This window comes from Bactrocera tryoni, chromosome 1 (genome assembly GCF_016617805.1).
Source record: "Bactrocera tryoni isolate S06 chromosome 1, CSIRO_BtryS06_freeze2, whole genome shotgun sequence".
Taxonomy (NCBI): domain Eukaryota; kingdom Metazoa; phylum Arthropoda; class Insecta; order Diptera; family Tephritidae; genus Bactrocera; species Bactrocera tryoni.
This window is the reverse complement of record NC_052499.1, coordinates 18966828-18987398: the sequence shown is the minus strand read 5'-3', so window position 1 is coordinate 18987398 and position 20571 is coordinate 18966828. Positions and strand designations below refer to the sequence as shown.

General features: G+C 39.9%; 1 protein-coding gene across 6 annotated transcripts in view; it reads right to left on the bottom strand.

Moving 5' to 3' along the window:
* Positions 1-3975: 3975 nt before the first annotated feature.
* The window catches only part of LOC120770688 (protein crumbs), a 53724-nt gene continuing 37128 nt past the window's right edge, over positions 3976-20571 (bottom strand). Inside the window, exons 3-17 of one of the 6 annotated variants that reach the window (XM_040098272.1) lie at positions 20282-20506; positions 19209-20195; positions 14348-14785; positions 13210-13778; positions 13113-13154; positions 11034-11578; positions 10861-10966; positions 10725-10801; positions 8928-9817; positions 8668-8856; positions 6550-7573; positions 5726-6489; positions 4965-5092; positions 4463-4882; positions 3976-4400 (exon numbers count right to left, since the gene is read on the bottom strand). In XM_040098272.1, coding sequence (XP_039954206.1) covers positions 4170-4400; positions 4463-4882; positions 4965-5092; positions 5726-6489; positions 6550-7573; positions 8668-8856; positions 8928-9817; positions 10725-10801; positions 10861-10966; positions 11034-11578; positions 13113-13154; positions 13210-13778; positions 14348-14785; positions 19209-20195; positions 20282-20506 — 6635 coding nt within the window. In that variant the 3' untranslated portion in view covers positions 3976-4169. The remainder of the gene's footprint in view (positions 4401-4462; positions 4883-4964; positions 5093-5725; positions 6490-6549; positions 7574-8667; positions 8857-8927; positions 9818-10724; positions 10802-10860; positions 10967-11033; positions 11579-13112; positions 13155-13209; positions 13779-14347; positions 14786-19208; positions 20196-20281; positions 20507-20571) is intronic. The other 5 variants (XM_040098277.1, XM_040098281.1, XM_040098286.1 and 2 more) reach the window with 5 other exon arrangements.

The window sequence follows — 20571 nt, the reverse complement described above, 5'->3', positions numbered from 1 at the left end:
TCGCATAATAAATAATAAATTGAAATAATAAAAAAAAATATTAACTCGCATATAAAAACAAATTAAGTAGTATAGGCACAAACGCATAGTATGTTATACATACATATGTATGTATAAATAATTATATTCGCATGGTTCTGCAATGAATTCTTACATTAGTATGTATATTAAACGTTTTTTGCATTTTAGGGCTTTTCAAGTAATTATAAATGCAGTTAAAATAAAATAAAAATTATTAAGCAAAAATTTGCGTAATAAAAATAGTGGCTATTTTTTGTGCATTGTTGCTATTTCTTGCGGAAATAATTGCTTTCACTTTTGTTATGTAATTATCAAAATATTTCAAAGAAAATAATATTTAAAACCAAACTTTATGCTTTGTTAATTAAGCTGTGCATAGTTGTTGTTATTGTTGTTAGATTCACAAAAAATATTTATCCAATGTTTTTAGCGAGTTCTGCCGAGTCCACTGACAATGGCCGAATTAATCTAAGCAGCAGGTCTATTTACGTAGTTTGTTATTGCAATGGCAGAAAAGAATCGAAAAAAAATTTTGGAGATAATTATTTACGTAAATTCAATATTTACGTCTACAAATGCAATTAAAGTGCTCTGTTTTGCTTTTTATTGTCATATGGCACTCTGCAGCTGCTCAAGGTCAACTTCATTGCATTTGACATTTTCCCTTTTTTCCCATTCTCAATAAATGGAATTAAAATTCACCGACAATTTATACTCACCAGCTGGTTTACAAAAATTCCAAATAATTTACTAATTTACCAAATCATGTTAATTGCATACATATTCCTAAATTTTCAATAAAACAATCAAAACAATAACAACAAATATGATTATGAACAAATTAATGAAAATAACGAAATATTTATGATCTTCCAATTTCATAATTAACATGAGTACTAGTTAATAACGAGGTTGTGCATAGTCTTTTTTCTTTTTTACTATTAACCGTTACTTTTCTACTGAAATTGAAGGAATATCTGTACCCACATATACACATATTTGCTCAAAAACAAGTGCATAAGCATTTTGACATACACTACTTGCCATTAAATGGTATCCGCATTGCATTACACAAGGTTTAGCCGCAGTCCTTTAGCTTCAATACACTACTAATAACATGTAGTCCACTCAGCCCGACAAAGTACTCGATATAAACTAGAAAGAAAATGCCTAGTAACCACTCGCACTTCAGCAAAAGCAGCTTCGTATGAAAGAGCATCTAATAGTTAGTCTTGCCATGACTTCTGTTACTAAGTTTAAAACAATGTAGAGTTTTTAATAGATAAAATGACAAACAACAACAATGTACGTAAAAAAAGTTAATCCAAAGGTTCGACGTGGTCACCATTCAGCTGCTGTAGTGGTTTGGTGGGGAGTCTCCTACAAAGGCTCTGCGGCTCTACACTTCTGTGGAAAATGGGTTAAAATTGGGAGAAAAAGTGCACCAGAAAGGTTCAAGCAATACTCTCTTCGACTGAAAGCGTTGGATCGTCCAGCAAGTTCCAGCACAGTAGTCAGAAACCACTCAGCAGTGGCTTGCAAGCAATATTCCTGGTTTCACAGCTGCAGATGCTTGGCCGACTGCAGGTGCAGACTTGAATCTATAGAACTACAATTTATGGTCAGAGTTGGAGAAGAGAGAGCCTCTAGAATACCGCAAAGAAATTTGGTGGGTATAAAAAATTCTCTGGTTCGAGCATCGTCAATACCAATACGTAAAAATTTTCAAGTGACTAACTAACTCTACGAGTTTTAAATTGACGCCGCTGGTGCTTTGCTTTAGCCCATAGAATATAATCTTCCAAATTCCATATTAGTTAAGCTTCGAGAAGAGTCACTTTATAAAACTATATTTTACTGACTTTTAGTTATTATAATTGATCGCTATGAAATTGAGAACCTGAAGAGTTGCAAGAGCTGTTCAAGGCTGAGGGAAAACTTTTTCAGGTTAAAAAAATTCCACTTTCAGTTCTGGTTTAGGTTGGTATTCTTAACGGTAAGGTTTTCATAACGGCCTTCCTGTGAGATCGCTAAAAAAGTTGATCTGCAACTCCGGCGATCTTCCAAGTGTTCGATATCATTGGCATATTTATTTTAAAATAGACCTTGTTCACTGCAGTACCCTGTTGTTGTAGTGGCTACTGAGTTAACAGTCCTTGGCCGCATAAAAACTAAAATGAATTCCGATTCGCTGAAAAGATTTTTTTCCAGCGACCGTTTTCTTGGCATCTCTGGCGATCCGATCTGGAGAATAAAGTGGTTTCCAAGGCCTTCTAACTTGTCGATAACATTTTCAATAAAATACATATTTCCTTTAAAATAGACCGCAGTCTCGGCGAATTTCCGTTGCTATAGCGGCTGCTAAGTTGATTGTTCTCGGTCTCATATAAAGTTCGGGTGAATTGGGATTATGTAAACCCGGCTGCTGAGAAAACGACGGCGATTTCCGATATACGTCCGCAAAATTTCTTTCCTGCGACCGTTTTCCCGAGAGAAGTCCTTGGTCGTTTAAAAAACTCCGACTATACGAGTGTAAACTTGACTTTCGAGTAAACGACGGTAACAGTCGCTAAATTGCTTTCGAGTGACCGTTTGCTTAAGATCAGTAGCGATTCGATCTGGAGCAGATCTGGTCTCAAAGGTCTTCACTCTTACCCTATCGAACCCAACTTAATTAAATAAGTTATTGTATTGTTTAAAGGTCTTTATTAAGTTTAAATATAAATTAGTCGATTTAATATAATACAGTCTCTTAAGTTAACGTATTTAAATATGTATGTATGTATTTTTTTTAATAAATGTATGTATGTATAGTATAACATAATAAGTAAATATACGATAAAAAATCTAAATAACGGTAACGCGAATTGAATTAAAGGTATACGATTACACAAAATAAGGCCACCGAGTGGTTGTTGTTGTAATTGTAGTAGTCGTGGTATCTAGCTTACCGCGCATTATGTATTGGAAATACGCTAAATTATGCTTACAATTAGTTAGACAAATACATAAATTTGATTTCAAGAGCACTTTTGTTTGGAAGTCCACAGTGAGGATTTTGCTTTACACAAATGTTTTTGTTTTTTTCTTTTTTTTCGCAATAATGATCAACAATTGAATATTGTGTAGGCAATTTTAATTTTTTTAAATTTTTAAATTATTAAATTTTGTATTTTTCATTTTATTTTTTTGATTTTTAATTTTAAAATTATTAAATTTTTTTATTTTAATTTTTAAATATAAAATTTTTAATTTTTTAATTATTATTTTTTTAATTTTACTTTTTTAATTAAATAAATTTTAATTTTTAAATTTTATATATTAATTTTAAAATTTTAAACATAAAATATTAAATTTTGCTTTATTTAAATATTAACATTTTGTTATTTTTTTTTAATTTTCTTCGATTATTTTCTAATTTTGTTTTAAATATATATATTTTTTAATATTTTGTATATAACTTTTTTTATATATATTTTTTTTAAATAATTTTACTGCTCACTTGGCATTCAAACACAATACTGAGGTTTTAAACCTTACAACTATTTAACTATAAATATTTATTTAATTATTTTTTATGTTTTTTTTTGCATAACATTATAAATATGTATGTATATGTCTATTGAAGTACGCTGTGTTTGAACTGAGCACATAAACAGGTTGTCTGAGCTAACTAGTTACATTATATCAAACATATATTTTAATTTTATTAAAAGTTAAATAGTTTTTAATTTATTTATTTACCCTAAATCTACGCCAAAATTTCCAAAAATTGACACCCGTTAGCTAAATATTGTTTTTCCTTACTTTTCAGGCCAGGGTTGCATTTTTTAAGCAGCTTTTCTGCTTATTAGCAGGCGCAAGGATAGGACACGCTAGCTTCAACACGCTCAAATCGAACGAATGCATGAAATTAAGAGCAAGTGTAATATTTTTAAAGCGCTTTATGCCTTCCAAGCCACTTTAGTGAGCAATATTTCATAATTAGTACGCTTAAACACTTAATTCTTGACTCTAACTATACTTAATGGGCGGATAAAGACTTCATAGTAACGGTTTTACTTCTTTCATACATCACTTACGTGCCAAGTCAACATTAACTATAAATAAAATGTAAAAAGAAACGAAGGCTAACTAACTTTCAACGACTAAATTAAACGCTCCTCCGGCGGTGGCTTCAACACATTATCCATTTCTAGACGCGGATTACAGTATTCTTGCGCGCTGGGGCTGTAGGTGCCGCGCGTCGCACGCTTATTGCGCGCCATAACCAAGAATGTGCCCAACAGCGCCGCGCCAATAAGCAACAACACCACCAACACGGGTATAACAATGATGGCGATATCGGCAGTGGAGGGGCCCTCATCTTTGGCGGCCATCTGTGTGTATGTGGATAAATGTTAACTATTAAAAACACATTAATTTTAAATCTCACACTCACCACCAGCGTGCAGTCCTTGCCCTCATAGCCGGCCTTGCAGGTGCACGTATAGTCCGCTTCATCGCCACACGCCTCCAGGCAGCTGCCACCATTCATGCACGGTGAACCCTCACCAATCTTGCACGGATCGGTAAAGTTGCAATAGACACCGCAGAAGGAATCCTGACAGATGCATTTAAATGAACCCGGTAAATTGATGCAGCGTCCCAAACCGCCACAGTACTCAATGCCCGATGCACACTCATCGATATCGATGTCGCAATTGTTGCCCTCAAAGCCGGTGCCGGTGCAGTTGCACTGATAAGCGCCGATGAGATCGTGGCACATGCCATTATTGAGACATGGATTGGGTTCGCACTCATTGATATCCTTTTCGCATAGGTGACCCATATAACCCAAACTGCACTGACACAGTGGTGTCTGTAAAGTAAAGTTTAATAAATTCATATATATATGTACTTGTACATATGTATATATCAAAAGTGGCATATAATTGACTTACATAGGCATCGGCGAATATGCAGAGACCACCGTTTAGACACGGCGTCGTTTCGCAGAAAGGCACATCGCAGTAGGGTCCCTCGAAATCAGGCAAGCAGTTGCACGTGAAATTGTTGTTGGTATTAGCATCTGTGTTTAGAAAAAAAATAGCCATCAATTTATTAGGTAATAACACTTGTTTTAAGAAATCTTAAATTTGTCGGTGTTTTTTGAAATGTGGCAACCCTTCTCCTAAAAATTTTTAACACTGAGTTTTTTTACAATAATTTTCGACAGGCCACCTTAACGCCAACCACTTGGAACAAACGTTATAATGTTGTCATAGTTCATATTTTTTCCAAAAGGTGGCAACCCTACTTTAAAATATAATTAAAATAATGAGTTCCCGAAACTTTTGGTAGGCTTTTTTTTATACGATTTTACTTGTGTTTTCGTACATAAGTGATAACTCTAATACAAGAAATTTCCAATAATAAGATTTCCGATATTATTAGACTAGACTCATGTAGAATAAAGCCCATTTTTGTGAGGTTTTGAGCTTTTTTTTCTACACGAACTTCCGAACTGTGTGGGCTCGAGCGATTTAGTATTTTATTTTTTCCTTCTTACGTCCTCGGGATAGGAGAATCAACAGAGTCTTCCAGACTTTTTAAATCCTCTACATCTAAACTTATAAGAACTATTTAGTTTGCTGCCTTAACAGATATCTAGTGTTCGCTAAACTAACAGTTGTTTTTGGATATGAAATAAATTTTCACTTACTAAATCCATCCTCGCAAGTTGAACCGTTGCGGCAGGGCAAATTATCGCAGGTGACCTGCTTCAAGAAATCACACTGCACACCCGCATATTCCTCCGCACAATCGCAATGGAAGGCGGCAATTAGGTCTGTGCAATTGCCACCATTATGACAGGGCTGTGAGGCGCACTCATCGATGTTATGCTCACACAAGCGACCGTCGTAGCCCGGCAAGCAACGGCACTGGAAGTCGGCCACTTTGTCAATGCAAGTGGAATTATTTTCACAAGTCGCATTCAGGCATTCATTTATATCGGTGCCGCAGTCCTCTCCCTCATAACCAGGCAGACACGTGCAGGCATACTGCTCGGACGGTGAGCTACAGTAACCACCATTCTTGCAGTCCGTATTAAAGCACAGCACACAACCCTCATCCGGTTTGGTCGAATTGAGACGGAATTGTGAGTGAGGTTGCACCGAAACGTTCTCAGTGCGTGGATACATCTCGGCGTTCGAGAAGTAAGGCAACAGGAGATCGCCAACGCGTGCCTCACCCAAGCAACCCTTGAATTGAGAGCCCTGCTGTGCTGAACTGCTGCCACGCGCTTGCCGACTATCAGTGGGCATGCCACCGAGATAGACCTGAGTGTCGCTGGAGAGTAGTTCTTGGAAAGCCTGTTGATCGATATCTGCGGAGAAAGCGGGCGACGGATCGACCATGCTCTCCCAGCCCTTCCAACCGCCCTCGAGTTTGCCGCTTTGCGCGCGTAGATAAATACGGTTCCACCTGTTGAATAGAAGAAGAAAACATTAAAAATAATTTTCAATTTATTTCCTAAAGACATACCCGGGTTCGTTTGTCATCTCCATAAGGCTGGGATCGGATGTATCTTTGGTAAAGCGCTTGGTATCGCCAAACGCCTCTTGATTTAACTTCCAAGTAACCGTCACCTGTCCTTGATTCACGCCGATTTCAAAGAAGCTCTCACCATTTTCTATGAAAAATAGTGTGCCACCAGCCCGTGTTCTGTACGCAATCTCTATAACCGGTTGCACCAACATTTTCGGTTCATCCGGCATTTGCTCTACGAAGTAAGTGAACGCCAAAGGATTCTTTTCATTGCCCTTAAATGTGATGTTCGTCAGGCACTCATAGCCATCGTCGAGATTCTGACATTTACTGTTACCCGGACACTGGACCAGTTGACAGAACTCGATCTCTTGACAATTCTTGCCCTTATAACCATTCGGGCAGGTACATACATAGTCATTCCAAGTATTCCGACAATCGGCATTGTGCTTGCAGGGATTCTTACGACACAAGTCATCGGTTACTTCACCTTTCAGTACCGATGTACGATCGATAGTAACCACACCAAACGAGGGCGGCAAGATCAAGTCATCTTCATTCAAGGGATACAGTTCAACAATCATCGTATGTGAGCCATTGCTTACTTTCACATCCTGTATGATACCTTTGAAGTAGTCCTTCTCATCGACCTCATTATTTACGACATTCTCTTCGGGCGCCACTGACGCTGGATCTGTACCTGTGGTTGTTGGCGCTTGTGTTTGCTCGCCAACTGGTGGTCCGCCGAGGTAGAGCACCTGCGCATCGAGTAAACCCGTGGAGGAGAGTGTTTTACGGAAGTACTCAGTGCCATTGAGTTTGACCTGTACGAGCGTCTGATTACGCACCACTTCAATGAGATGATTGTAGCCGTTATCAAGCTTATTGCCGCCGACAGTGTATGCCTCGGGTGTGCCGTTAAATTGCATTTTTACCAGCAATTCGCCGCCATGCAGTTCGGCGGCTACATATGATTCGCCAGTGTCAGCTTTAAAAAAGAGATTTTTGGTTTTAAAACGCTCTCAAAGTTAAGAGAGTTGAAGAGTGGAAATTTTATTAACAGGTTTAAAGATTTGTTGGGTAAAGAAAGAAATTATAAAAGGATCTAAGGTAATCTAGGGTAAGAATACTTAGTGATATGCATAGTATATATTAAGGTTATGTGAATGATTGGATTGGATCAATAAGTTTCAGTACTTTGTTGGTTATAAAGTCTTATTATGAATTCAGGGTGATCCACGAAATTCCCGAAACTCACGAGATCTTTTGATTTTTTTTTTGCAGGAAACCAAACAAAGACAAGTCTTGAAGAGTTTCGCTTTCTATGGTAACCTATAATAAGTGGTAGGTAGCTAAATCCTTTTAAAGAAGTTGAAAGGAAAGTCTGATACCGCCGAATAGGAACAAATGTGATGAATTGGCTATGTTCTGTTTTCAATTTAACTTTCGAGTACCTTGGCTCGACAAGTTCCGATCAGAGTAGTTGCTCTGTTAAAATCATTATTTAAGTTTTGGCTTTTAATTCGTGTCCAGCCATAACCACTCCGACTGCAAGCGGTCCCAAAAGCAATGTTTTAGCTCACCCCTCTTAACATCAAGAAAAAGAGAATATAAATCGCAGGTAGTTATCTCCCAGAATGCTGGATATAGCAAAGTTATGAAGACGTTGACCCACGCGATCCAAGAGTTAGATACACTACCTGAATGAGCCTGATATTACAACTTTATTTACAGCTTTCGGTGTTTGACCTCAACGGGCAAACCCTGAATAAGATGTTGCAAATCATAATTTCAGCGTTTTAGGATCTCTTCGAACATACAGTTCCATCTATTTCATCAGGCCGAGTACTGTGACCATCGAAAAAAGGGTAAACGAACTTTTTAAGCCTCAAGTTCACTATTAGATTATAGAACCAGGTGGAACACGCATTCGCCGGTGTTGTTGATAGTAGTTTTCGGGACTTGCGCGTATATACAATTTAAATTTTGACCTCAACAGACAAATAACTTAGCCTGAAGCTCTAATCAAGTTGAGTTTTAAATAGCTGTAGCTCTTATTGATCCAACTCCCACCATTTGTGTATTTAGAAACAATTAATAGGCGTAAATACTTACTTGCTCCCTTGGGTGTGATCTTCTTGGGATCGCTACCCAAATAGAAGACCTGACCAGTGGGCTCGCGGGTGCGAATAAACATGGAGATATCAAGTATGGAACGTATGGCACGACGAGCCGAGTCGTTCGTCTCCACAACAACAGCAGAATGTGTGGTGTTCTCGTGGCCAAATGTGGCCGCAGTTATGTCTGTGGAAACACAAATAAAAAAAGTTATGAAAAAATTGGAAACTTCTTAAACAAAATTCAGTTTAACCCACTGTATTCGCAGGTGTGTCCGAAGTGCGGCCGCTGACATGTGCACGAGAATGTATGCCACAAATCCGTGCATGCGCCATTCGAATGACACGGATTCGGTATGCATTGCTCGCTGCGCGGACAACCGGCCTGTATATTTGTCAAATTCGTATCTATTTCGTTGCCTTGCTCCTCGGGGAAGATCCACTTGCCGTTAACGACAATATCCTGCATGCAACCGACAAAGCTCGACGGACGATGCGGCAGATGGCGTAGATATGATTTCAAATTCGGTATTGTGCCGCCCAAATACGTGAGCGGAAATGACGGTTGACTGCCATTTGCGGTCTCGTACGAACCCACGGGAAAGATGGCTTGCTCATCGTTCGCTGAAAGTACCAGGTGCGAAGTATTTATAGCCACGAATACTTTATGCCAATTGCTATCGTTCAATTTAGAGCCGATAAAGACGCCCTCCCATTTATTAAGCAGCGAAGAGTGTAAATTCAGGCGACCATTAATCAGTTCCAATATATAGCTAACGGGTTCATTGTGTCCGATCGATGTGCCAAAAGCTAGTACACCGTTGGGTAATGTGGTTTTAAATTGTAAATTTATATCATAACCCTCCTCACGTTGCGTCTTCACCGTTATTAAACTACTCACAACCATTGAAATCGTCGTTGTCTTCTCACAAATATCTCCTTGGAAACCATGTTGGCACGTGCAGTTGAAAAGATGCTCGGTTTCGTTGACTAGATATGGCTTGCAGTTGCCACCATTTTGACATGGTGCGCTCAAGCAACCTATCAATGGCACCGAACAATTCTTACCGCCGTAATTAGCATCACAATCGCAAGTATAGTCGTTGATCTCATCGATACAGGTGCCGTGTGCGCCACAGGGTTGATACCTTCGGATGTGAAAGAAAGGTAAATGAGAAGTTCACATAAGAGTTTTCTAGCAAATTATTTATGGTATTGCTGATCCTTGATCTTAAGGTCATCCAGCAGCGCATCAAAATCGAGAGTATGCAAACCATCAGATTTAAGGAAGATAACAACGAAGTTCGAGATTAGATTTGTAAAGATTAGTTAATACCATCCCTTTGGACTTAAGATCCGGATTAACAGAGTTTCAGAGAAAAAATATTGTTATAGATAGAAAATATTTTATTTAAAATATAAGATGAATGAGTTACGAGCTCGAGCCCATCGGTTTCGCAAACAAACGGAACCGTGGCTTCAATAAACGACTCACAGTGATACGAGCTCGAGCCCTTCGGTCTCGATAGAAACCGCAAACGAAGGGATGGAATTGAGTATAGATATGCAAGAAGTTCTGAGGCGAACTGGGTTTATGTGAGGATCTCACTATCTCTTATGGGATAGATGTCTAGAACGTGTTTTATTTATGAAGGAAACCTACATACTCCTAACGAACATTATGAACTTTTGAACTATGTTATGTGAAGCGCTGAGATATGGGCGGTCTTAAGCGAAATCTGTGCATCTCTCAATCTCGTAAATTCAAGCTGTGTTTTAGCCGCTATGGTAAAATTTTTCAACTCACAAAGCTCATAGGGATCTCACCGGATTTTTCGAGTCGCATATAATAATTTCTAAAAGCGTTTGAAGGAAAGATTTATTGAAAATAGTATGTAGAGAACTGAGATGTCATATGTTTCTAATTTGGAGTAATCTTTTGTGCATAAAGACTTATTGGCGAGTATCAACTTGCCTGGTGAAATATACTAAGATTACTCCAACAAAATTTTTAAGCTTGACAAACATTTGCCTATTCTTCACTTCAGCACTTACCGGTCGCACTCATCGATATTGGTCTCGCAATGTCGGTCTTCGAAGCCCGGGTCACAATCGCAGGTATACGTGCCGATCTGGAAATATTTAAAATTTGAAAAACCTTGCTTTCCATAAAACTATTCTTAGAACTTACACCATCGTTACAGGTGCCGTGTTTGCCACACGGATTCGCTTCACACTCATTAATATTGGTCTCGCAATTCTTGCCCATAATACCTGGTACACAAACGCATTCATATCTGAAAATGGTAAAATCAAATAAATATACACTCCTTTCGCCTCTCACATCTCTCCATCCAAACTTACCCGCTCGCGTTCTGATAGGAGAATTGGTTCCTGAAGAACTCTGGCAAATCCGTTGTTTGACTTTGCGCATATAGTGTCATATTCGAACGTTCCAAACAATTACCGTTATACAAGCACGGATTACTTTCGCATTCATTAATATCGATTTCACAATTCTTGCCCGTATAGCCCGGATAACATTTGCAACGGTAATCATTTACATCGTCTATGCAAGCAGCGCCATTTTGACAGGGTTGCGATTCGCATTCATCGATATTTAACTCACAGAGTTGGCCCTCATAACCCGTGTTAGCACAATCGCAACGAAAGCCGCCCAATTCGTCTATGCAATGACCGCCGTGTTGACAAGGCGTCGAGATACAGTCATCTATGTCATTCTCACAGAAGCGGCCCGTCATGCCAGGTATGCAGGAGCAGGTGAAATTGTTGATCATGTCGTTGCAAGTCGAGCCCTTCGTGCAGGGATTGCTGTCGCATTCGTTGATATCGATTTCGCAATTTATGCCGGTGTAGCCGGGCTGGCAAACGCATTCGTAGGCGTTGATCTAGTGAGAGTTCACAAATTTGGGGTAATTAACGGAAGTTGTGATTAAATTAGAGTACAACTTATTGGGGATTTTTACTTAAGTGTACGAAATTCTAGGGAGCAGTGATACGAAGGAAGTACATACAAACATATACAGGTCCAGGATATTGGGTTTAATGAGCTATTGCAAGTACTAGACACTCTTCTAACTAAAGTTTGTCTTATAACTAGTAAGAGGTTTGACAATTAAGTAATGAGACTGATTTTATTGCCGCGCTTCTGGTAAACCTGTGACCTTGAAATTCCCTTTCTCTTTTTTCGGCATCCCTCCCCTCTCCAATTATGTACCATCGCTCGTTCGAACATTTCGACTGGTAACTGGCGAATGTCATACGTGATGTTTTGCTCCAAGGCCTGAATCGAAGACGGATTGTCCGATCATATAAAGTATGATCCCGCACGATCGTGGTAGCCAATCGACCAGCCCAAAACGTTAAATTATCTGCTTACCGAAGTGTTCTCTCAATAAATCCCATGATTGATACTATGTGCGTAAAGTGGCGTCTTGTTGAAACAAAATGTTGTCGACATCACGAGCCATCATTTTTGGAGAAATGTGGACCGATGACTCCACCTTCCCACAAACCACATCGCAACGTTGTTTCTTCTGTCATTCTTTTTGCCAGCTATTTTCAAAGATATTTTTGAGAGGACCCTAGTTTACAGTATTCTCGAAGGAATTGAGTAGTAGATCATTGGTCAGCTAAAAAAGGGTGGTTCGTTTTGATCAAATTGTGGCATATGAATATTTAGCAAATAAAGATCTACTGTCATTTGTCACCTTTTCTTGTGAAAATTTGAATGACCTAAATTAGATCAATTTTGTAGAGAAATTGAAAACTTGGTAATTAAAATCGCAGATTTCTTTAGTACAGGTAGAGAGAAAACAGGGACCCGGAAAGGATATGCGATACAAGCCCCCCGGTGCATCAATTGAAATAAAACTGCAAAGTATTGCTGCACAGTTAGGAGAACACCGAACCCGTAGAAAACTCTTCCCGATATACGCGATCACCACCTTGCAGAAATTTGGTCGATGTCTGACTGAAGTTTAACATTACTATCGCCGCGCAAAGTTGACATTTGTCAAGATGGACCGCCATAGCTCACTTTGTAGAAATCACCATAAGGTGAATAGTAGCCTCAATTCTTAACCAATATTACGTACTTATAATATTGGTACTCTAAATCTGAAAAGGCTTGTTTAAAGACGTGGGAGTCAGCTGGGGATATTTTGGCACGCGTTTAACTAAGTTTCCCCGAAACAGCTTACAAAAAACCAATGGTCATTAAAATATCTACGAAGCATTGAATAAGGGGCTTCTCCTAACGAGAATAATGAGAAGAACAGCTAAGGGGAAGAGATTGTACACCAAAATAACTATAATGTTTACAACTACATGAGAATATACATTTCATTTGTTCAAATTACAGGAATGAGCTATACCAGCAACCCACAGTTGCTACAAACTTCAAATCTTAACTGGACTCACTTGTCTCAAAATCCGATGTTTTCCATATTTAAAAAAGAACAGCTAAGAATGCTTTAGAAACGCACGGCACAATACGAAACATAGAACACACACTTACCTTATTGTTGCAGGTCGCGCCATTCTGACACGGATGACTCAAGCACTCGTCCACATCCGAGTCACAGTGTTTACCCGTAAAACCGGGCGTACAATAGCACTTGTACGAGCCCTCTTCATTCTTACAAATGCCATTGCCACAAATATTCGGATCCAAGGCGCACTCATCCACATCCTTCGTACACGTACGACCCGTCCAGCCAGACGTACAGCTGCACGTGTACTCGCCATTCGACAGATCCGTACAGACGCCACCATTGCGACACGGCTGTGCCGAGCAAGCCGTGCAAATCTTATTCTCCGGGCAAACGCACTTATTCAACTGGCATACCATTGGCTCTTGGCAATTGAGCGCCGTACAAGGTTCGGCTTTCTCGCAGCGATCGCCCGAAAAGCCACCGGCACAATAACAATGTGTGCCATTCATTGAACAGGTGCCACCATTCAAACACTTGCCGCCATTGATGCAATTGACTGCGGCGCTGATGGGACTGTTGCCGACGGCGCCGCCGCTGCCGGTCAATGGCACATTCGTCGGACCATCTGTGACGGGCAGTTCGCAGTTGTAACCTACAGTTGTGGGAGAAAAATCGCAATTAGTCAAGCACGTTCGGTGTGTGTGTGTGTGTGTGGCGGAAGTGTACACATATTTTACTAATTTTTTGTTCTTTTTTTTTTGTTTTTAGGGTTAATGCTAACCAAGAGCAATTGTTGTTGTTAACACTAGCAAACCAAACGCCAAATTAACTAGATTTACGCTCGTTAAGTTATTCGGCAGTGGGGACTTAAATACATTCAAGTGGGCGGGGTGGGGTTGGTTAGAAAATAATTATACAAAAATTGCGAGCAGCACTACATGCATACATACAGCTAATCATATTTATAACATTCGTGTGTGTGTGTTTGTAATTATAAATTAAGCTACAAGAACAACAAGTCTACCAACATTACAACTACAATTATAAACGGTAAATAAAACAGTGTTTGAGGTTAAGTATTTGTAGTGACTTTGTACAGGATTGTTTGTTGTTGCTGTTGTTGTTTTTGTGTTTTTTTTCTATTGTACATTCTTTGGATATTGTATTTGCATGTAGTATATACATAGTATGTAGTATTGTAATTGTTGTAATGTTCCAAACCTGTGTATCCACTAGCACATAAACAAGTAAAATTTGAAGCACTGCCACTACAAGTGCCACCGTTCAAGCAATTATCGGGGGGGCATGCTTTCAATTGAGCCAAATGTGATAATAGCGGATTATGTGTGGTTTTTGTTGCTATTGTTGTTGTTGTTGTTGCCGTGTTTGTTGCAATATTTCTAGCTGTTGTCATTGTTGCGGTTGTTGTTGTGGTTGTTGGTGCTGTTAAGTTCGCTGTCAGTTGTCCTGCAGTAGCAGTTGTTGTTGTTGTAGCTGCTTGTGTTGCCGCGGCGGCTGTTGTTTTTGCTGCATTAGCAACCACCAAATTGGCTGGTGGTGGCGCTGCGGTTGTTGTACTTGTTGTTGTGGTCGTCGTTGTTGTTGTTGTTGGTGGTGGTGGCGGTGTTGTCGGTATTGGTAAACAATGGCCAATTGGGCCTAAATTAAGATATTAGTGCCAATTGAAAGGAGATAGTACAAAGTACATGCACCACAATTAGTTTCTATAGAAATTCGTATGTATGTATTTATGTATGCATATATGGTGTATGGAGTGTATGGTTTGTTGTTGTTGTTGTTCATGTGTGTGTATGACAATGTGTGTTTGTGTGTGATAAGCTTGCAAAATTTCTTGGAGTAAACATGCGTGGAATCTAACAAAATCGTTCGCTTGGCTAACGGTAACTAAATGAGAGTTGTCTGATTTGGGTGCTCTCTTGTATAAAACAGGTGTCTCAAGAGCGTTAATCTGCAATCGTTATTATTTGTTTATTTTTTTTTTATTTTTATTTTATTTTTTGGGTCTTTACTGAAAGTTTCTTATAAGTGATTTGGTTCAAGTAGGCGCGGTACATAAGAGCGGGTTATTTTAGCAGCAGCCAAAAAAATGGAAAAATCGCGTATGCGAAAAGTGTTCTATGGATCATTCTAAACGACTTTGCCCAAAAAACTATAGGTCTAAGACCGGTTTTGAGTCAGCGTTTTGGTGCTGATCCTAATTGAAGCTCGGTCATTTATACTGATCATGGCACTCCCGATAAGTATCGAGAGATAGATCTCCCTAGAGTTGCGCGCTGGGTTTGGGACCCGCCATATAAAAAAACCCCTATAATGAAAATAAAACAACAGCCTCGGATATCCCCGCAAAACTAATATGGCTGTGTAAACTCACGTTGAAAAATACCAAAAGCTCCGTCAGGATGGGGAAGGACCTCTCCGTGTCGTTCGATACCAAACGAGGTTTCAGACAAGACGACTTCCCATGGTGTGACTTCTTCAATCTACTCCTGGAGAAAATCATTCAAGCTGCAGAGCTTAATCGATCATGTACAATCTTCTATAAGAGTGTGCTACTGCTGGCGTACGCCGATGATATTGATACCATTGACCTCAACACCGGCGCCGTTAGTCCTGCTATCTCCAGAATGGATAAGGCAGCGAAGCAAATGGGTCTGGTAGTGAACGAGGGGAAGACTAAATATCTCCTGTCATCAAATAGTCTCCCTGCGGGGAGGGAGATAAGAATATTCCCGCGGTAAGGCATGCCTGTCGTAGGAGGCGACTAAAATCCAAATGCACTATGTCCGACATTCACATGTCTGGTTTATTGAATGTCGGCATTGTTAGAGATGTCAGAAAAGTGCTATATTGAGATGTTATCATATTCTTTGAATAGATTTGCGATAATATAACAAACACTAAATGGATTTGACGGACAACATTTACAACACATCATCCAGTCGGGTTCTTAAGAGTTCCTCGGAATTCTTGGGGGCTCGACTGGCAGTAGCTTAAGCGCAAGCTTGGGCTACAGGTCACACCAAAGACTAAAACATGGTACCACGGGGAGCAGCCGCCCCTGAAGTTCGCTTCAGTCTGCTCATTGGGTTTTGGCCCTTTGGGGAGATTCGTGGTGGCTGTGGTTTAAACCTAAATGCAGGAAGGGCAATTGTCCAATGTGGAGTCGCACTGCGGCCGGGTGCCGGAACCAGAGTACGGCAGAGGTTTTAGATGGGCCTCGAACCCGAGCAAGGTGGCTAGGGTGTTTCCTTTGGTTTTCACCCGAACCGATTGGAACCAAAGTGTATGTGTGTGGGGCGGCACTCATACCTTGGTTTCTTCCAGAGTGTAGTGTTGTGGATGCACTTGCACTTTGGGGCGCTGATCAACGCATTAATTTGATCTATGTGCTACTAGCAATAGATAACACCGTGGATTTGAGCTTTCGTAGGCAGATACCCACGTAAAACACATTGACAGTTGTCATCAAACAGTCTTCGAATTAGCGACTAGGCTCCCACGTCACTGTTGACAGTCATAATTTCGAAGACGTAGATGATTTCGTGTATCCTGGAACCAGTATTAACATCAACAATAATATCAGCCTCGAATTCCAACGTAGAATAATTCTTGCCAACAGATGCTATATATTTCGGAATGAGTAGGCAATTGAGAAGTAAAGCCCGCTCTCTGCGAACAAAGACCAAATTCTATAAGTCACTCATTTTTCCCGTCTAGCTATGTGGGGCAGACGCATGGACGATGATGACTTGACGTTACGAGTTTTCGAGAGAAAGGTTCTGTGAAAGATGTATGGTCCTTTGCGCTTTGGCAACGGCGAATATGGCGTTAAATGGAATGAAGATCTGTCCGCATTCAGGACAACGTCAGGCAACTGTCCGTTCCCCTAATTTCATTTTTTTTAAGAAAGTAAGCCTTAAAGGCAGGATTTCTCATTTTTACAATTAATTAGCGTTGCCAACTAAGCGATTTGTTAGTCCCCATGTTCCTTGTTATACTCCATTTACATATATATACATAGAACCACCAAGATTATGGAAATACCTAGCTTTTAATATAAACATACTGATTTAATACAATCTCAAGCTCTGCGATGTCGTATATATCGGTATTATTGAATAAAAAATAAAACAATTTTGCGACAAAGCTTTCACCGTATATCGAGTTTAATTTCACGGTGTACTGATGGCAGGTGCCGATCATCCAAAATTATTCATTACCTAACCGAAAGCACTAGCGAAGTTGGCGGTCTTTACTGGAAACTTCTGAGGAATTTCGACTGAATTTGTCTCAAATTTTGTATTTCTAAACAAATTTCGTGTCCGAAGTCGTTGCGAATGTTGGAAAGGGCTCATTCAGTTTTATCAAAAACAGAAGCCTACTAGTGGTACAAGACCTTGAAAGGTTCGCTGAAGTCATGCCTCGTTCTAGACGACCCTCGATCTCTTCAGCTGATGAAAATACTAAAAAAGTGAAAGATATGGTACTTAAAAATCGTCAGGCAAGTGTTAGAGAGATGGCAAGAGAACTCGACATCTCTCGCGAGTCCGTTCGAATGATTTTGGTGGATATTTAGGCAACGCGTTCTTGCTCGCCTCGTCAAGAAAAAGTTGAATTTTTTTCAAAAAGGATGCCGGAAACAGGTCCGTTTTGAACACGCTTCAACATTATAACGGCCGATGCGACATGGGTTTATGAATTTGACATGCAAACAAATCAACAATGATCGAAATGGGGGAGAAAAAACGACAGAATAATGCTAAAGCCGCTCAAAAATCAAGGCGATGGTCATTGTTTTTTTGATATACGTGATTTGCTGCATCATGAATTTGTTCCGGAGAGACAGACGGTCAATAAGGAGTTCTATTTGACCGTATTTAGGCGTTTGCGTGAGAACATCAGTTGAAAATGGCCGGAATTATTCATTGATTTTACACGATGAAAATGCACCAAAGCAACGAGCGACGATTGTGACCGCATTTAAAGCCATAAACGCAATAAATACCATCGTTTAACCTCCGCATTCATCTGTTTTGGTTCCGTGATTTTTTCTTGTTCCTCAAACTGAAATTGCCACCCATTTTCAGTCGATTGAAGAGATAAACAAAATTTGCTGAAGGAAAATCCTAAAAAGGGCTGAAAAGTGTTTCGAGAACTGGAAAAATTGTTGGCATAAGTATATTACAACTGGTGGATATCAATTTGGAGGCAACAAAATAAAAATTGATGAATAATTAAATATTTTGGGTTTTTTATAATTAGAATTTCCAGGTACTTTTTGTCATAATGTAAACGATTTTAAAGTCATATTTCAACATAATTTTGGATTTTAAAGCGATCGGCATTAACCGTCCCGTTTTTATAAGAAAAAACTCATTGCTAACTTGGCCGTAGAATTGAATTAAACCAGTATCAGAAAAAATAATATATACATAATATATAAAAATAATTTTTAAAACCACCAAAGCAGAAAATATGTATGTATAACTTGCCAAATAACCACATCCATATGTACAAAAATTAATACATTTTACTTGAAAATACTAAAATAGTCTAAAAGCTCTATAACAATAATGCTTGTAGGAATCTAAAATAGTACTTATATATTTTCACAATAAGATTTTTTCTTTTCGTACTTAATTTCAGCTCACAGCGTTTCTTTTTTAACCAATCGGGTGGTATGTAGCGCTTGCGCTTCTCACCCAAGCATTCCCACTGGCTGAGTGCATCATACGATTCGTTGGGCGAGAGGTTAATATCAGAAGAAGCTTGGCATGCCAGAAGGAAGGTTTAAAATATCTTTCTTTTAAATTCGTACAAGAAAATGACAGCTTAGAAGCTTATAGTAAACTACTTAAATAGTTTTAATAAGAAGAAGCAACCTTTAACCCACTTTAACCATACTTAAAACCCTTACAACTAACTTATTTCATATAAAAATATAATATTTTACTTGCTTAAACTAAACCCACATATTCTGCGCACACCGATGAAATGCGTGCAATGCGTACGAACGAAGGCGTAAACAAAGACAAATAAACCGCCAACTGGCGAGACTTACCCGTTGTGCCTGGCTTACATATGCATTTCCCTCCAATGCACTCCGAGTCGATGGGACACTGCGGACACGGTGGGCTCTGCTGGCACAGTTCACCGCTATAGCCGGGCGCGCACTGACAATAGAAGCCGATCGTCTTATTCACGCAGGTGCCGCCGTTCAAGCACTGTTGCGTCTTACAGTTCGTTGGCTCCTCGCACGTCTCGCCGGCCCAACCATCGGGACACTGACAGATGAACCAACCGTAGCGATCGTAACAACGACCGCCATGTTTACACGGACTGCCCTCGCATTCGTCGATATTCGTTTGACAGTTTGGACCCGTGAAGCCGGTGTCACGGCAATCACATGTGAAGCCATTCACCAAATCCAGGCAACGTCCGTTATTCAGACAAGGTTGCGAAGCGCAATCGTCCACATCATTCTCACAGCGCGCACCCGCATAACCTTTGGCACATTCGCACTCGACTTTCGTCGAACCCGGCGCTACAATGCAAGCGCCGTTATTTAAACACGGATTCGGTTGGCAGGCGGGATGCACATTGATTTCCGTTTCACAATTGCGTCCGCTGTAATTCGTTGTGCATTTGCACTGATAATCGCCGCGCACGTCTTCGGTACAGTTACCGCTATTCGCGCAGGGATTACGCGCACACGGCGAACCGTTATCGATTTGACAATTCTTACCCGTGTAACGTGGCGTACAACGGCATTCGTAACCATCATTTAACGGTATACACTGACCATGACTCATACACGGATTATTTGAGCAATAATTATCTTGTCCAAGCATGAGTGTATCATGATCGCCACACGGACCGGTACTCAACGGACAAGGACCGTAGACGACATTCTGCACAGAGCCATTGATGAAAAGCAAACCGGGTCCATCTTGTAGACAACCGCTAAATGAGTTGCCCAATATTAAAATAGCCGCCTCATTGCCGATATCTTGATTAGTCAGAAATTGGCTGTTATACGTGGAATTCGCTGTAATTAAAGTCGGTAAAGTAATGAAGCTTGTTACATAATAGCTACAATGTATGACATGGTGTTACCGTAATGCGTGTACTTACCGAAAACTAACGACGTGCGATCGATGTACAAGTAGAGATTACCATATTCGTACTTGAACTGTAGCGTGTGCCAGTGATTGTCGAGTAAGTGGTAGGGTAGCTTAACATCTAAACGGTTGTTGGGGCCAATCACCGCCGGACCGGCCAGTGAGACTTGCAGAAAATCACTCAGCACAGTGATGACGAAAGAGTTCTTATTATATTGTTGAGCTAAAATTTCACCACCTGTAAGACGGGGAGTAGGAAAGTGATGTGTCAGTTGTATTACTTGATTTAAGAGGGAGTCTTTC